Raw genomic sequence first — 16,674 nt, 5'->3', positions numbered from 1 at the left:
CCCCTTCTAACATATATGCAGCAGCATTCCAAGAATCCTGCTCCCTCCTCCCTCCTGGCTACCCCAGAACCTGCAAGCTGGCATCTGGCACCCCTGTTGTTTCCTTGGATGTGAGGAAAGGCAACCGTTCCAGGGATGTCAGACTCTCCTCTCCTGCTCCTCCGTGTGGAGGCTAACAAATCAAGTGATCTTCAGGTTAAGAGTGATGAACGGGCCCCACTGAGACTGAGGAAGGCCTTTGCAGCAGGGAATGCTGTGCGGGGTATTTTGTAAGGACATCAGGAGCTTGGTGAGCCACAGAGTGATGCCAGGTAGTAAGCGCTGGATGCCCCAAGTTGTCTACAGAAAGGACAGTCTAAGGCAGCAGGCGGGGACGTGGGTAAGACTGGCAAGCAGCAGCAGAGAGGCCATCCTGGCCAGGGGACAGATATTCAGCACAGCTCACACAAGCCATGAACTGAAAAGCTGCTGACCATGACTAAGTATGGCTGGCTCTCGGTGTAGGAAAGTGAGTGACTGTGAGCAGAGAGCAAAAAGAGCTGGAGAGACATCAAGGAAAAATAAATGGTTTATTGTATAACCCCTCCATGCCAGGTGCCTGTCCTGAGGTAGGGGCGGGGGTGGGGGTGGGGGGTGGACAGCAGTGAGCAAAAGCAGCCATGGCAATGCCATGAAGGGGGTGACAGTCTAGAGTGGGCAAGGCTATTTTGAGCAACCCATTTTAACCTTGCTAACTCCTACAGAGGGAGAAAGTGGGGTCCAGGGTGGAGATCACAGGAGGCTTCCTATGGGAAGTGAGATTCCTGGGATCTGAAGGGCATTCCAGCCCCCATGCCATAAATTGTGCGAAGCTTTGGGTGGATGCGGAAAAAAAGTTCACGTACCGAGAAGAAGCCAGTGTGACAGGAACATTGAAGGCATGGAAGGGAGGTGGGAGAGAATAAGGTAGGGGGTTCCCCAGAGACCTCAGACTACTCTCAGGGTTTTGATCTTCACCCTGTGGACATGGAGACATTACCTGGGGATTTGATACAGGCCGCTGAGCAGCTAGGTGTAAATTTGAGGACTTTCATGCTAGCTGCTCTGTGCAGAATGGAGTAGGAGCCTTTCCAGGCTGAGGGGAGACCAGTAGAAGGATAGGTCAGGACTCAGAGGTACAGGGGGGTCTGGAACCATCCACAGTAATGGCTACATTTGGGAGAGAAACCAGTGCAGAGACTAGACTGGACAGGTGGATGTGACAACGTCATCTTGTGATCTGGTCACTTCACATTCATAGAGACCTGTGATTCTGGGCCTGGAAGGGTTGTAGTGATTATCTAGTTCTGAGGAGCTGCAGGATGCAGCATAAACCAGTGGCATGCTACCCATCTATTTAATACATACATACATACATACAGCAGAATAGATTGGAATCAAATATCAAAGTATAACATATTAAACTTGGATAGATTAGCGCTGAGATTAAAGGCATGCGCCACCACCACCCAGCTAAAATGTGGGACACTGACTGTGTTCTACCCCTCACTGAATAAGGGAAGGGGATGAAGTGTCACAGAGGGATGGACACCCCCGTGCTTCTTGCCCATGGGATCCTCCTGTGGTAGGGTGGGAGAGTGTGAGGATTACCTACCCTTCACTGTGCAGAAGGTACCAGGCTCATCAGAGTCACTTCCTAACCTAGGGGGATTAGGAATGGTGGCGGACTGAGGGGCCTCCGAGGAAGGATGCTTGGCCCACAGGGAGGGATGAATCCCAAAGGAAGGACCACATTCCACCACCTCTTGCCTTTTAGAAACAGCATCGCCGCGTCCGCCGTCTGCGCCTTCAACCTCAGTGCCATCTCCAAGGCTTTCAACGGCCCGTTTCGTTACCAGGAGAACCCCAGGGCTGCCTGGATCCCTATTGCCAACCCCATCCCCAATTTCCAGGTACGGCTTCTCTTCCTTTGCCTCTCACCAGCCGCAAATGGACTCCCAGCTGCTCAGGACAGCCCTGATGCTCTAGGCTTTGGGGGTCTGTGATGGGTCCCCAAGAGGGTGGTGACTCCTCAGACTGCTGTTAAGGAGATAGAGGAGAGGCAGGGTTAGGGAACCCACTCTTGTGGAATTGACTCCACAAGTCCAGAGAGACAGGGACCTCAGAACTCTACAAAGCAGGAGAGACCAGGAGGGCACGACACAGGTAGATTGTGGCCAGACTTGGGGATTTTTATCAGAGATCATTCACAGTATGCACACTAAGGGAACTAATTAATGCCTATAGGATCTCTGAATCCAGGCAGTGGTTGGGGCCGGCATGGTTGGTACATGCATCCCTATACTGTGATGGGAAAGCATAAAGGGCTGATGGCAGAATTTTTTATTTATTTCTTTATTTTTGAGGAAGTTCTCACTGTGTTGCTCTGGCTGGCCTGGAACTCACTTGGTAGCCAAGGCTGACCCTGAACTCACAGAGTCCTCTTGCCGCTCGCTGCCTCCTGTATGCTAGGGTTGAAGGTGCGGGTCACCGCGTCCGGCCGAGATGACTGACTTTCATGTCCTTCCAGCTGCCTCTGCCGGGGGTGACTTGGCCTTGGGAAAGCTGGGGCTTTTTCAGTTCAGCAATTCTGAGCCAGATCCAGTGATGTTGGCCAGGTCACCCAACTCCCTTGGGTCTCTTATTCCTTTGCTGGAACCAGGGACAGGATTATCCTAGGTCATCCCTTCTGGGTCTGTGCAAGGGTCCTTGTGGTGCGCACTAAAAGATGACTGCCTTCCCGCTTTAAAGTAGAAAACGCGAACTTGGAGCCAGTAGGGATAAAGGAGAAAACACCTTGCTTGGCCCACTGTCGGGGGTGGACGCCTAGGAAGCAGTTTAAAATTGCAGAATACCATTCACATTCAAATGATTTGTCTGGACAGACCCCTTTGCGCTCCTATCCTCTTCCCTAACCCTGGCAGGTCTCTCCTCCTCCATCTTCCCAGTCTCAATTTCACCTAGTTTTAAAGAAAACGCATCCTTTCCTGAAAGATTCAGGGGCCCAGAAAGAATGCTGGGGACCAGGAGTGTTGGAGAATTAGTGTCTACCCAAGGTCTTCATGGGTGGGAAGGATGCCATGGCAGCCCCTGCATGTGAGGACTGGGCTCCAGTGACTGGGTGCTTTGTGGCAGTGCGGCACCCTGCCTGAGACTGGACCCAACGAGAACCTCACGGAGCGCAGCCTGCAGGATGCACAGCGGCTCTTCCTGATGAGCGAAGCCGTGCAGCCGGTGACACCAGAGCCCTGTGTCACCCAGGACAGCGTCCGCTTCTCACATCTCGTGGTAGACCTCGTGCAAGCTAAGGACACGCTCTACCATGTACTCTACATAGGCACGGGTGAGCCGGCCCGGGCCCGTCTGCGCGCCAGATGGGGAAGTGGTTGTTGCCGGGTCGGGAATCAGCTGCGAGCTGCCACTGGTTCCAAGGCCACTTTCCTCTGACCCCCAGAGTCAGGCACCATCCTGAAAGCGCTGTCCACCGCCAGCCGCAACCTGCGGGGCTGCTACCTGGAGGAGCTGCACGTGCTGCCCCCTGGGCGCCTGGAACCTCTTCGGAGCCTGCGCATCCTGCACAGTGCGCGTGCGCTCTTCGTGGGATTGAGCGACCGGGTGTTGCGGGTCCCGCTGGAGAGGTGCCTGACCTACGGGAGTCAGGGGTAAGCCAAGGCAAGAGGACAAAAGAAGGGCCCCGGGCGGTCTGCGGTGGTGGTGGTGGTGGTGGTGGTGGTGGTGGTGGTGGCGGCGGCGGCGGCGGCGGCTGTCCTGCCAATCACGTGCCTCAAGAGGGAGGTGGTACTTAAGTGATGTGGCTTTCCAGTGAGCCACTTGCCCTGGCATCCCTGTGGGTCTCCAGTTGGGTAGTGCCTTTGAAAAGTCACTTAACCTCTCCAAACGTCGGTGGCCTGCTCCTGAAACATCTTGGAAGGATTTTGTTACTGTTAATCAGCCTTGTCGCTGCCCAATAGTTCTGGCCTGCCAGCCATCTCTAGCTCACTTGATTAGCTCTCGGGACCTTTAGTTCATTCAAAAAGAGAGATCTTGACCTTCGAAACCACAGCACTTCTTGCCCAGATGTGGGGCGGTGGGGAGATGATGCCTCGGTCAGCCCCAAGTGTTCAGCTTTCTTGAAGGCAGACCAGCCAGATGGGGCAGCCATGTGTAAGAACTGTAATGTCCCATTGCTTTCGGCCACATTAGCTTTAAGTAGAGTCACAGATTTGGCAGCAATGACACTAGTATTTAAGGGAGGAAGCCAAGGCCAAATGGAGCAGTGTCCCAGACTCCCAGCCCCTGAAGCCACCCTGGCTGCGTCCCTTCTCTGTATGATCATCAAAACAGCCGCGTGGACTTCGTGACCTTTGCAACAGAGTCCTCCTGGCTGCGCCATCTGTCCTTGGGATTTGGGAGACAAATGGGCTCCATGCTGCCAAGGGTTGTTTTCTGAGAGGACCAGGAGCTTGGACAGAGGCCTGCAGATGGGGGGTGGGGGGAGGAAGGATGGACGGGTGGAGGAGGCCGCTGGTGAAGGGCGGTCGCCGGAGCTCCTCTCGGCCCCCACATGTGGTTCCATCAGAGTGGCACACATTTGCAAAGTCCTTGCTGTTCACAGGGCGCCTTGCTAGGCTGTCAGTGTGAGGGGAGGCTTGTGTGACCCCATAACTGCAGCCCTCCACACTCTGCCAATCCAGTTAGGGAGAGAAACCCTGGCCTGGATCTACCACGTGGGGAAAGGCAGGAGGATGTCCTGGGAAGGATGCGGATGGTAGAATTGGACACAAGGGAGAACCCACCTCAGCTCCACGCTCCATGAGCTGCATGATCTTAAGCAAACCGGTTAACCATTTTGAGCTTCAGTTCTCTTGCCAGGAAAAAGAGATTTGATGGCACAGTGATGTTTTATTTTGGCAGAATTGTAGAAACCGGGCCTGGTACCATGAAGGGCCCAGGCTCCCAAGTCATAAAGGATAGACAGTATCTTTATTCCTTTTTATTTTCTGCTTTTAGGAGGCTCCAGCCTCCTGGGCTCTCTGGCCTCGGAATCTATGACACCAAATACACACAGCTCTGTTTGGCCCGAAAGCAGCGGCTACCTGCTGAGACCATGTCCCTTGTTTCTTGGTCTCTTTAAATACGGTGTTGCTGTTAAACTTTTAACACACGCCTTATTCTCCAAGAGGTTATAAATCCTTGATGGAAAGCCCAGTAGCCCAGTATTTTTTATTCTTCACTAGGCATCCCTGCCCAGCACAGGGTGACCTTCCTCCCAGGGCTGATGATGCTTCAGTCAATCGATTATTTGGCCTCAGAAGAGGCTGGTGCAGAGGAGTGGATCTGGAGAGTGGATTGAGGCCAGCTGAGAATGTCACGGGAGGATTTTGACCTGAATCATGGTGGTGGCACGATGGGGTTAGAGTCTCAGACTATCCAGAGAGTTACTCTAGAGGACAGGTCAGACTGTGGCGAGTAACCTTGTCGTGAGTCAGATGGATATCTGTGATGGGTTAGTGTGGCTCCAGCCCACTGCAAAGCCATGGTCTGCAGTGGGATGAGAGGATGGTGAGGGACAGGGACAATTCCCCACTCGCCGGATCTCGCAGAGGAAGCCAGGAGCTTGTATAGTGTCCCCAACAGGCTACCGTCCTGCAACAAAGTGCCAGAAGGTCAGCTCGGATTCTTGTGTCCTGAGTTTGGTTTACAAGCTGCTGAAGTGTACAGTGAAAATCCTATCATAAAGCTAGAGGTGGGGGACCCTCCACACACGTGCCATGACAAGAGCATGCCTGCCCCCTACATAACATAAATAAATAAATAAATAAATAAATAAATAAATAATAAAATAAATGTAATTTTTAAAAAGGCAGATATAAAACCTGGAAACTGCAAAATTCTATTATTGCAAAGCTAATAAAACGAGACAAGACAAGCAAGAACGTGCAGCCAACAAGCTGTGCTCTACATGTCAGGGAGCCAAGTATCAATCACAGCGTATCAGAATTAGTGCTATCAAGGGGACGCGGGGGGGGGGGGGGGGGGGGAGGCTTCATTATGTTCCAGGCATTTTCATGTCTGCCCCTGTTCCTTCCAAAGTTGTCGGGAAGATCAAAGTGGGTAAGCAGAGACACTCCCCAGCCTCTTCCTCCACCCAGAATCCAGGAGCTTGCCTCTACCTCCTTTAATCAAAGCAATCTCTGTTCCACATAACCAATACTCTGGCTTGGCCAGAGAGGAGCTAAGATGCTCGATCCATGAGTCAGCCCTTTCCTCCTTCCTGTAGACCCTTTCACCTCAACCCCGGCTCACTCACAGATATCTTCTGTCTGCCCTGTAGGTGCAGGGTTAGGCCCAGACTCAATGGTGTCTCTTCCCAACCAGGTCCTTGTTCTGGGCAGTCTTGAGTATTTGTTACTTCCTCCAAAGTGCCATGATGCTGTTTCTACCCTGGACAGCTCCCCCCATCCACTATTGCTGCAGGGAGCTAGGATGCTCGGGCTTACAATGCCCACCATCCATCTCTGTCCTACCTGTGAGCCAGTGGAATAAACCTGTTCCCCTCTGTAACGGCTCCTTGAGACACTGCAGTAAAAAAGACACAGTGATGTATTATTGGCCTGATGGCTCTTTTCATGAAAGAACTCTAAATTCCACCACTTCCTTCAGTGACAGGCACTTCCGTGCTCTTTAGCATGGAGCTTTCATTTTCTAAAGCACATTCCTTGTTCTGTCAGCTTTGAAGTGCCCTTTAGCCCAAAGACAGAGAGTGTGGACTCACCTGAGCCGCAGGAGTAGCCAGCCATCCCTCTAGTTATTAGCAGCAACAGCAGGAGGAGGAGGAGGCACTGGCCCTGGAGAGAAGTCTCAAAGGCCTCTCAGACCAACAGGGTGGGCTCTCTGTAGAGCATCTGCGGTCTTCTTTTTTCTCAAGACCTTAACTGGAAAGAGAGTGAGTGAGTGAGTGGACTTGGGGTGAGAAAAGTGTGTCAAGTTTCTACTTTGTCTTTCTCCCCTGTCCCCCCTATTCTGTCAGGACCTGGGGGAAACAAGATCCCACTTGACTTGGGACCTTGACAAACATGGTCCTGGAACAAAAGTTTTCCACCCTAACTCTTCACTGGAGATTCTAACACTGTAACAATTCACTGACGTTTAAATATTCTAACCCTGGACTTCTAGTTCCAGAGGCCCAGATGCAAGGAGGTGTTTTGTTCTGCTGGTTAATTGTTTCAAAAGATGCCCAAGGAATTAGGATCTGTACTCAAGACTAGAAATGACTGCTTTAGACCCAGCAAGGCTCTGGGGGAAGAAGTAACATGAGACACAGTGGGTTCCATAAGAATCTTTTGCTTTAGCCTTATAAACGCTGGTTCAACATTTCCATCCTTAACCAATCTATCTGCTAGCAGACACTTGTTTTGTTGGGTAAGAATCTTTCTTTGGGGTTTTCGGGATGGTCTTGTCAACAAAGCACTTGCCTTGCAAACATGGGCACCCAAGTTCAACCCCCAACACCCACATGAAAATCCCTGGTGTGGTGGCTCCCACTTGTAATCTCCTCACTGAGGTGGAGATGGGCGGACCCCAGGGCTTGGAGGCCAGCAATCCAGCTTAATTAGTGAGCTTTGCATCCTAGTGAGAGAACCTATCTTAAAGGAAGTGGGTGTGTGACACCCAAGATTGTCCTCCAGCCCCACATGCAAGTGCTCACATGTGGCTGCACATCTGTGTGAGCATGCACACCGCACACAGAGTCTTAGCTGTTATCTATAACAAGTCATGGGCTCTGTTTAGTTCCGACTGGCTGGATTTGCTTCTTGTGGTCCAACTCTCAGTCGGCGAGCAGGGTCTCAAAGCCATAGGCACCAATATTCTTTGTGCACTTGGATTGTTTTGAGCCCCACAACATCCAGTTTGGTAAAATTCTGCCAGTGAAAAACCCTCAAATCAAACTTTTGGTCTCAGAGGCAAAATATGAGCATGCTTATGCTATAAAATGTATCATGTTGTCTTTGGGTGAGTAAAGAGGAAACATTCACAAGCCACAGACAAGGGAGTGCTCTGGATTCCCAGGTAGGCCACGGTGTGCTCAGTGGGGTCCAATCAGGGCCTCTTCCACAGATGCCCAAAGCACCACCTGGATTATACAAAATCATGGGCCAGCCTGGAACAGGGGCTAACACTACTAAAAAGCCACAGGTGGGGGCCCTCTGCACACGAGCCATGGCAAGAGCATGCCTGCCCCCTACATAACATAAACAAATAACAACAGGTAGATCTAAAACCTGGAAACTGCAGAATCCTATTATTGCAAAGCTAATAAAACGAGACAAGCAAGCACGTGCAGCCAACAAGCTGTGCTCTACATGTCAGGGAGCCAAGTACCAATCACAGCACATCAGAATTAGTGCTATCAGAGTGGGGAAGGCGTCTTCAATTATTCCTTCTGTATTTGCAACTCTCTCTCTCTCTCTCTCTCTCTCTCTCTCTCTCTCTCTCTCTCTCTCTCTCTCTCTCCTCCTTTTCCCTCCAGTGCATGACATGACCTATTGAATTTGCTAAATGTGCAGAACTTACAGGCGCCTAGCATGGTGACCTATGGTTCTAACCCGAACACTTGAGAGGATGAGAAAGAGGATCGCTGGGAGTTTGAAGCCAGCCTGGGCTACCTAGTAAGATCCAGGCCAGTCTGGACAATAGAGTGAGACCTTATCTATTAATTAACTAATTTATTAGTGAATCAATTAAACCATGGCTGACAAATTACTGTCCCTGAAGCTTCAAGAGAAAAGAAGAATCCCATCTCGAGGACAGCAAAAGCTGCAAGCTCTTGGCTCTTGTGCATATCCTGTTGGCTCTCAGCATCTTTGGCCACTGGGAAGGATCCTCTTGTGAGCTTGTGTGATGCAGCAAACTCACCTGCCCATCTTCTTACTGCCTTTGTTCCTTCTCTTGGCCTCTCTCATTTCCTCACCTCCATTTCTGGGGGCCCCGCCTTTGTGGTCTCTCAACTTTCCCCAGCAGATCCCATCAGAGCAGAGTGAAAGTGTGCCCCGGGGTGGCAGTGAGTTCACCGTGGGCCTGGAGGGCCCCCCTCCCTCTGCCTCCAGGATCTGGTACTCTTCAGTTAGCAGCACATCTTGACTCCGTCATCCCCACAGACTCTCTTCTTCCTCCTTGAAGTCCTCCTAGCGGAGATTTAACTTTCTTATTTAAAAAATGTAAGGGCCGTGTTACCTGAATAAACCACAAAAAAAGGGAAGAAAGGAGCCCTGGAGTATAAGTGGAGGATTCTGGGGCATGCATGCACTGGGGTGTGAACCACTGTCTTTTCTGGGACATTGCAGAAAGGCCAGCCCTGTGGCCAGGGAAGGGTGGGGTAGCATCCCGCCCTAGCAGCTCAGCCCATTCTCCCAATGCTAAAGTGCTAGCTGCTGCTCTCTGGCCCCAAACAGCTCAAGCCTGGGGAAACACACAGGACCCTAGACTGTACCCGGCATCCTGAGTTCTGAGAAAAGGGTCCACACACCAGTCAGGGTGTGAAGTGCACGCAATAGAACTTCCAACTGGATGGAGGATGGAAAGTAGGGGGGATGACTGTTGGGGGGCCTAGGTCTGGGTCCAGTCCCGCAAGATACAATTTGTGTGATCGCTGGGAAACCTCCTCTCCCCTCTCCTTGGCTCCACGCAAAGATGGTTAGCCATCCTGGTGATTCACAACAGGACTTCCTTTAGCCTTGTCCTGGACTTCTAAAAACCACAGAGACTCGTGTTGGGGAGCACTTGGGTACCACTGTTTCTTCAAGCTCCTCGGGGGATTTTCATAGGAGCCAGGCTTAAGAATAACTATGCTCTGAGGGCATGACAGGGAAGAGCTATCTCTTGGCATTTCTGCAAACCGCATCTCCTCCAGTGGTCCCAGGTGAGGAGCAATGGGTCCCTTCAGCTCAGGGGAAAACAGCAGTCTCCTGGCTAAGTCTGAGTCCTTGCCGAGCTCTCTGAGTTTCCTCCTACCTGATGGAACAGTAACAGCCTACCTCACTGGGTTATTGCACCGAACTCATTCATGCCTCTGCACATGCTTCAAGTGGGTCCAGGCACACAGCAAGGGCACAGTGAACTTAGCTGTTTTCTTTTCCATCTTTCTGGTGCTGGGGATGGAACCCAGGGCCTCGTGCTCGCTGAGCAAGCGCTCCACCGCTGAGCTGAATCCCTAACTTTGAACTTAACCTTTTTCATAGAGGAAAACCAGGATAGAAAGAGGTGCCCAAAGCGGGCTTGCCAGGTGCTTTCTAGAGACAAAGCTGAGACTGGGAAGCCAGTAAGCTTGAGTCTCAGGACCTCCATCTGGCAGGGCATGCCTGGCAGCGCGGGACCCGTACTGCGGCTGGGACGGGAAACGGCAACATTGCAGCACACTGGAGGACAGTTCCAACATGAGCCTCTGGATCCAGAACATCACAGCCTGTCCTGTGAGAACCCTAGTGTGCCCTCCCCTGACCCTTCCCCTCCATGCCAGCCACGACTCCCCACCAGTATATGCCCTCCCCTGCCTTTGCCTTATGTGACAGAAGTCTTGCCCCTTATATGAGTCTGCAGGTGCGGAACGTGACACGGGACGGGGGCTTTGGCCCGTGGTCACCATGGAAACCGTGTGAGCACTTAGATGGAGACAACTCGGGTTCTTGCCTGTGCCGGGCCAGATCCTGTGACTCCCCAAGGCCCCGCTGTGGGGGCCTGGAATGCCTGGGGCCAGCCATCCATATCGCCAATTGCTCCAGGTATGTGAGGGAGGACAGGGTTTGTATAGTGTCTGCTTAGGACTCATGGAGAGAACTGGGGACATGAGGCATCTCACCCAGGTGTTTACACTTCAGTGCAGTACTGGGGACTGGACAGGAAGCTACTGATTGTCTGAGGCAGGAAATATAAGCACTAGGAGAGTTTTCACATCAATGGCAGGAATTCGGAAAGAAAGACTGGACAGGCATGCCGAAAGCTAGCTGCATTAAGCTTTGCTGTTCCAAACTTGAGGGACAGCATGAGAGGGTGAAGATCCCAGGCTGCGCCGTCTAGAGACATGACCTTGGACAGACCTCTAGCTACTCTTTTTAAAATAAGGAATGCGATACCCACCTGAGAGTTGCTGAGAAAGTTAAAAGAGATAATGTATGTTAGGAACTATACTGCCTGGTACTTGGGAACTGCATAAAATGGTTATTATCGCAACTAACCCATAATTTTAGAGACTCTTAAAATAATTATTTTATCTACATTCATTAATTTAACCCTCACAGCAACCTCGAGGGGTCAGAATTCAGCCATTAGTCTTATTTTAAGGATAAGGGTACCCGTACACAGGGGAGTCCAACTTCGGTCACTGAGGTCAACTTGGGCGTGGATGTCTGCAGCGGGGGAGAAAGCTAATGCAGGGGAGAAGCGGGAGAATGAGGTCTAAGAGGAGGCTTGGGTATCTGAGAAGGGGGAAAGGCAGGATGGAATGGTAACTGAGACCTCTAAAGAGTGTGTCCTTTTGCCTGTCTGTGTAGGGGCCCGGCCCTATCACTGTGTCCTTGGCCCTGAGCACAGCCCTGATAAATGGAAGAAGGCTCTCAATGCATATTTGAGGCATGAATGAGCAAACGGATGAATGCACGAATCTGCCTGAGCCAGCCTGGTTAGGAGCTGATATTTTCTGTCACTGTCTCGCCAGTCCTGACAACAGTACAAAATCCATCTGCCCCAGATGCAGCCCAGATCTATGAAGCTAGGGCTCAGAGGGCCATGTGTCTCTGTCCCCTCCCACTCCACCAGGAATGGGGCGTGGACCACATGGTCATCGTGGGCACAGTGCAGCACGTCCTGTGGGATCGGCTTCCAGGTCCGTCAGCGAACTTGCAGCAACCCCGCGCCCCGCCACGGGGGCCGCATCTGCGTGGGCAAGAGCCGGGAGGAGCGGTGAGCTAGCTGTGGCTGCAGGGATGCCGGGATCTGGGTATCCTCCAGCCCGGGATGACATTGCCTCTCCCTAGGGTTTCACGCCTCCCTTCTCCCCAGGTTCTGTAATGAAAATACACCTTGTCCGGTGCCCATCTTCTGGGCTTCCTGGGGCTCCTGGAGCAAGTGCAGTAGCAACTGTGGAGGCGGCGTGCAGTCGCGCCGTCGGGCCTGCGAGAATGGCAACTCCTGCCCGGGCTGTGGCGTGGTGAGGGCACCGGGGAGCAGGGCCGGGGCGCGGGGTTCGGGGAAGCCTGCAGGCTCTGAAACCACTCTCCCCCCGAAGGAGTTCAAGACGTGCAACCCCGAGGCCTGCCCAGAAGTGCGGCGCAACACACCCTGGACGCCCTGGCTGCCGGTGAACGTGACCCAGGGTGGCACACGACAGGAGCAGCGCTTCCGCTTCACGTGTCGCGCGCCGCTGCCGGACCCGCACGGCCTGCAGTTCGGCAAGAGGAGGACAGAGACCAGGACCTGCCCCGCCGACGGCAGCGGAGCCTGCGACACCGACGGTACGGCCTGTGGGGAGGGAGGCCGGAAGCGGGGGCGCCGGGGTAGCTTGGGGCGGTGCGAGCCGCTCAGCCCCGAGATCGCTGAGCCCGCCGCCTTCTGCAGCCCTGGTGGAGGATCTGCTGCGCAGCGGGAGCACGTCCCCGCACTCTCTGAGCGGTGGCTGGGCCGCCTGGGGCCCCTGGTCATCCTGCTCCCGGGACTGCGAGCTGGGCTTCCGCGTCCGCAAGAGAACGTGTACCAACCCGGAGCCCCGCAACGGGGGACTGCCCTGCGTGGGAGACGCTGCAGAGTACCAAGACTGCAACCCGCAGGCTTGCCCAGGTAAGGGGGTGGGAAGAAAATTTTAGCCTCGGGCAACGCCATCTCCCCAGGAACTCTCAAGCCTGCCAAGCCTGCAAGGGGTCCCAGATTTTATTTATGTATTGGTTTGCTTATTGTCCTAATAGGCCTGGCTAGCCTGCTTCAACTCCCTGAGAGCTGAGTTGTGCCCTCTCCATGGACTCGGTGGCTACTGAGTGGAGCAGGAGCGAGGGCTTTCTTTCTTCATTATTGCTGCGCTTTTTCTCTCCTCTACCCAGCTAGCCAAATAGGGAACTTGATTTGAGATGAAGCTCATACGGAGTTTGGGGAGACATCCTTTAATATTTTGATCTGTTGTTGATTTTGTGTGGTGTGAATGTTGAGGGAATGAGGCCCAGGTCAGCCTGCCTCTCTCTCTCTCTCTCTCTCTCTCTCTCTCTCTCTCTCTCTCTCTCTCTCTCTCTCTCTCTCTCTCACACACACACACACACACACACACACACACACACACACACACACACACAATCCACGCTTTGCAGTGCGGGGTGCCTGGTCCTGTTGGACCGCATGGTCCCAGTGCTCAACATCCTGCGGTGGCGGCCACTACCAACGCACCCGCTCCTGCACCAACCCCGCACCGTCCCCGGGTGAGGACATCTGCCTCGGGCTGCACACGGAGGAGGCGCTGTGTGCCACGCAGGCCTGCCCAGGTACTGGGTGCCTCTGACTGGGGGGTGGGGAGTGTTTGGGAGCTGCTAACCCCTCGACAGGGAGATCCTGAGACCTTCAACCTCATCCCCACCCACAATCCACAGAAGGCTGGTCACTGTGGTCTGAGTGGGGTGTCTGCACGGAGGATGGGGCCCAGAGCAGGAGCCGGAGCTGTGAGGAGCTTGTCCCAGGGCCGGGTGCCTGTCCTGGCAACAGCAGCCAGAGCCGGCCCTGTCCCTACAGTGAGATTCCTGGTAGGTTCTTTGGCTAGTGCTTTTCCACCATCTCCCCCTCAGTCCCCTCACACACACTCCCATTCCCCCATGCCCTTCCCCTTCTGAAACCTGAACCCTGTGGCGGAGATTGGAGTATGGGATGAAGCATCAGAAATGATACATTTGTCTCATGCTTGAGGCTCTCTACAGAGAAGGGGGGGGGGTGAGTGAAGGCCATTGACCTAAAGGTTCTCCTAGATGGCACCCAGCCCAGGCGAGAGTCCTCCTTCTTCACTCTATTCCAACCATATCCGTTTATCTCTCCCTGCAGTCATCCTGCCTGCCTCCAGTGTGGAGGAGACCAGCAGTTGTGGAGGTAAAGAGTCACTCCTGTCACTGCCCTCCATCCATGTCACTCATGGCACAGCCCTGCATCCACCACTTGAGTCTGCATCCTTCCCAATTCTGCTGCAGACAGCCAAGCCTGGGGGGGGGGGGGAAGCGGGTCCCCACCTGTCTTCAAGGTTGTGTTTGAGGAGGTCCGCACCGTCCCCTCCGAGGCCTCCCGGCTGCATCAGGAGGCCATCATCAGCCTGCATCCAAATCCTTAGGCTGTCACTTCTGACGCCACCTACAGGCTGTCCTGGGAGAGGGGGGGTCTCGGTGACAGCCTCCCCCACCTCTCTCTTTGGTTCTGGCCCCAAAGCCCTTAGCTTTCTCCACATCCTGGGACCTCTTGACGATGTGTCTGCTCCCCGGGAAGACAATCAGAAGGCCTTCTCCTTCCCAGCAGCCCTTCCCTTTCCCGCCCGTCTCTCTTCCTCCAGGGTTCAGTCTTATCCAGCTGGTAGCCACGGGTGTGTCCTGCTTCCTGGGCTCCGGGCTCTTGACCCTGGCGGTGTATCTGTCTTGCCAGCACTGCCGGCGCCAATCTCAGGAATCCACGCTGGTCCATCCTGCCACCCCTAACCACCTGCACTACAAGGGTGGAGGCACCCCCAAGAATGAGAAGTACACCCCCATGGAATTCAAGGTGGGAACCTCTGGGTGGCACCAAGAGCAGGGTGAATGGGACTGTGGTCCTGGCTCTGTGCTGGGCATCGCTGGGGGGTGGGGGGTGGGGAAGCAGTGGTCACGTGAAGGTGCGCTGTGTCGATAGGTAGACTTTCCTCTTAATGGCTGGCTTCCAGGACTGCTTGCCCTCGGCTGGCCCTTTCTTTATGCCTTCTCTCCTTTCTCTGATTCCTTCTCCTCCCCGCAGACGCTGAACAAGAATAACTTGATCCCCGACGACAGAGCCAACTTCTACCCATTACAGCAGACCAACGTGTACACAACCACCTACTACCCCAGCCCACTGAACAAGCCCAGCTTCCGGCCAGAGGCCTCGCCTGGACAGCGCTGTTTCCCCAACAGCTGATCCCACCCTCCCGGACTTGGGCTCCTTGCCTTCCCAAGGCACAGAACAGTGGAATGGGACAGTAGAGCCATTTTGGTTTGCCCCTCTGCCCCCGGGGCTGAGAACTTGCTTGCCTGGCCTGGGAAGGGATCCCATCTGTCTTCAGAAAGCTCTGCCTGTCGTTGACCATGGGAGAGAGGGCTGGCTTCAGGCTGGCACATGGCTGCAGATCCAGTTCAGCCCAGGTTTCATGGTCTCCTGGGACCCATCATCACTTTCCCCTGCCATGTCTGAGCTGTGGACCTACTGGGCATGTGTGGAAATTGGAGAGTCGAGATGGCGGGAGAGAGGCCTCTTTGGTTTGGGTTGGAAATGACCTCCAGTGGCCGCCACCAAGTCTGCCCCTTCTGAGTGGCCCTCCAAAATGCCTGAGCTGCATCCAGCTTGTCAATGAAAGGAATTCATCAAATGTCCCAGCAGCTTCAGCTCTCAGCCCAGGGCTGGACCACTCTGATGCTGCTCCCTGAGTGTCACAGGGGACCAGTGCTGGCCTAGGTTGACCACCTCTGTCAGACAGTCTGTGTCTTGACCAGGGGCATCCTTCTGGTTAGGGGCAGTGAGGTCTGAGACCTGGAGGCTGGGCTGTGCTGAGAGGCCCTTTGATCTGACTCGGTACAGGCCTTAGCCTTGCCTTCAGAACACACGCAAGGTGACCCGGAAGGAAGAAAGACTCAAGACCACAGGAGGCAGAGTCTGGCCTCCATGCCTATGGAGACTGTTGCTGCTCAAGAGTCGTTGGCTGAGAACTGCTTGGAAGTCTCTGCTGGCCCCTCGTGTATTCAGGAACACACACACACACACACACACACACACACACACACACACACGCCATCTGCCACGGCAACGAAAAGGATGTTAAGCTGTGGCATTATTAATTAAAGATGATATCCAGTCTCCAAATGGAACTGTCTTTGTGCATATGTGTGTGGGCCCTCTTGGCATGGAGTAGTCCATCAAGGCAATGCTCGAGCTAACAGATGGTTTCTCAAGATGGAGGAAATGACCGGAGTGGAGTTTGAGTTTAATAGAGACCATCTTTCTGTGTGGGGGTGTATGTGCACACACACACATATTCTTCTTTCAGAAAAGAAGCTGGGTGTAAACAGAATTCACCAGGGAGGTCACTAGGTACAGCCAAGTCAACAGCACGGAGTGGTGTGGGCCTGCCCTGAGCAGCTCCTGCATGGAGATGGGGAATTCAGCAGGAGGGCATTGATGAGGATGATTCATGAGACATGCCCGAAGCTGAGTTTAACAAAACCAAATTGAGAAATGATGCCTGTGAGGGGGGGGGAGCCTAATGGAGTTTGTGCTGGATTAAATAAAAATCACCTCAAAGCTCCAGTCCTCCGAATCAATGTGGCCATTGTGGGTACGATTGATGGACATGTTAAATTTAGAGAACAATTTCCTGACTTAATTGGATAGATCAATTCTCATAAGATTCTCAGTAAAAAGGAAGGT

The 16,674-nt window shown here is 53.5% G+C and overlaps 1 protein-coding gene across 3 annotated transcripts in view; it reads left to right on the top strand.

The window, feature by feature from the left end:
• Window positions 1-16,110, top strand: part of Sema5b (semaphorin 5B) — a 123,677-nt gene extending 107,567 nt beyond the window's left edge. For 2 of the 3 annotated variants that reach the window (XM_028886314.2, XM_037209781.1), the window contains 14 exons: window positions 1,796-1,931; window positions 3,154-3,361; window positions 3,473-3,680; window positions 10,370-10,487; window positions 10,615-10,796; window positions 11,830-11,973; window positions 12,073-12,220; window positions 12,299-12,524; window positions 12,628-12,846; window positions 13,365-13,535; window positions 13,641-13,790; window positions 14,083-14,127; window positions 14,579-14,784; window positions 15,013-16,110. In XM_028886314.2, coding sequence (XP_028742147.1) covers window positions 1,796-1,931; window positions 3,154-3,361; window positions 3,473-3,680; window positions 10,370-10,487; window positions 10,615-10,796; window positions 11,830-11,973; window positions 12,073-12,220; window positions 12,299-12,524; window positions 12,628-12,846; window positions 13,365-13,535; window positions 13,641-13,790; window positions 14,083-14,127; window positions 14,579-14,784; window positions 15,013-15,171 — 2,320 coding nt within the window. In that variant the 3' untranslated portion in view covers window positions 15,172-16,110. Of the gene's footprint in view, window positions 1-1,795; window positions 1,932-3,153; window positions 3,362-3,472; window positions 3,681-10,369; window positions 10,488-10,614; window positions 10,797-11,829; window positions 11,974-12,072; window positions 12,525-12,627; window positions 12,847-13,364; window positions 13,536-13,640; window positions 13,791-14,082; window positions 14,128-14,578; window positions 14,785-15,012 lie in introns of all 3 variants that reach the window. The other variant, XM_028886315.2, reaches the window with a different exon arrangement.
• The last annotated feature ends 564 nt before the right edge of the window (window positions 16,111-16,674 follow it).

Source organism: Peromyscus leucopus, chromosome 12 (genome assembly GCF_004664715.2).
Source record: "Peromyscus leucopus breed LL Stock chromosome 12, UCI_PerLeu_2.1, whole genome shotgun sequence".
NCBI classification, from domain to species: Eukaryota; Metazoa; Chordata; class Mammalia; order Rodentia; family Cricetidae; genus Peromyscus; species Peromyscus leucopus.
The sequence above is the reverse complement of the archived record's forward strand: the minus strand, read 5'-3'. Positions and strand labels throughout refer to the sequence as shown.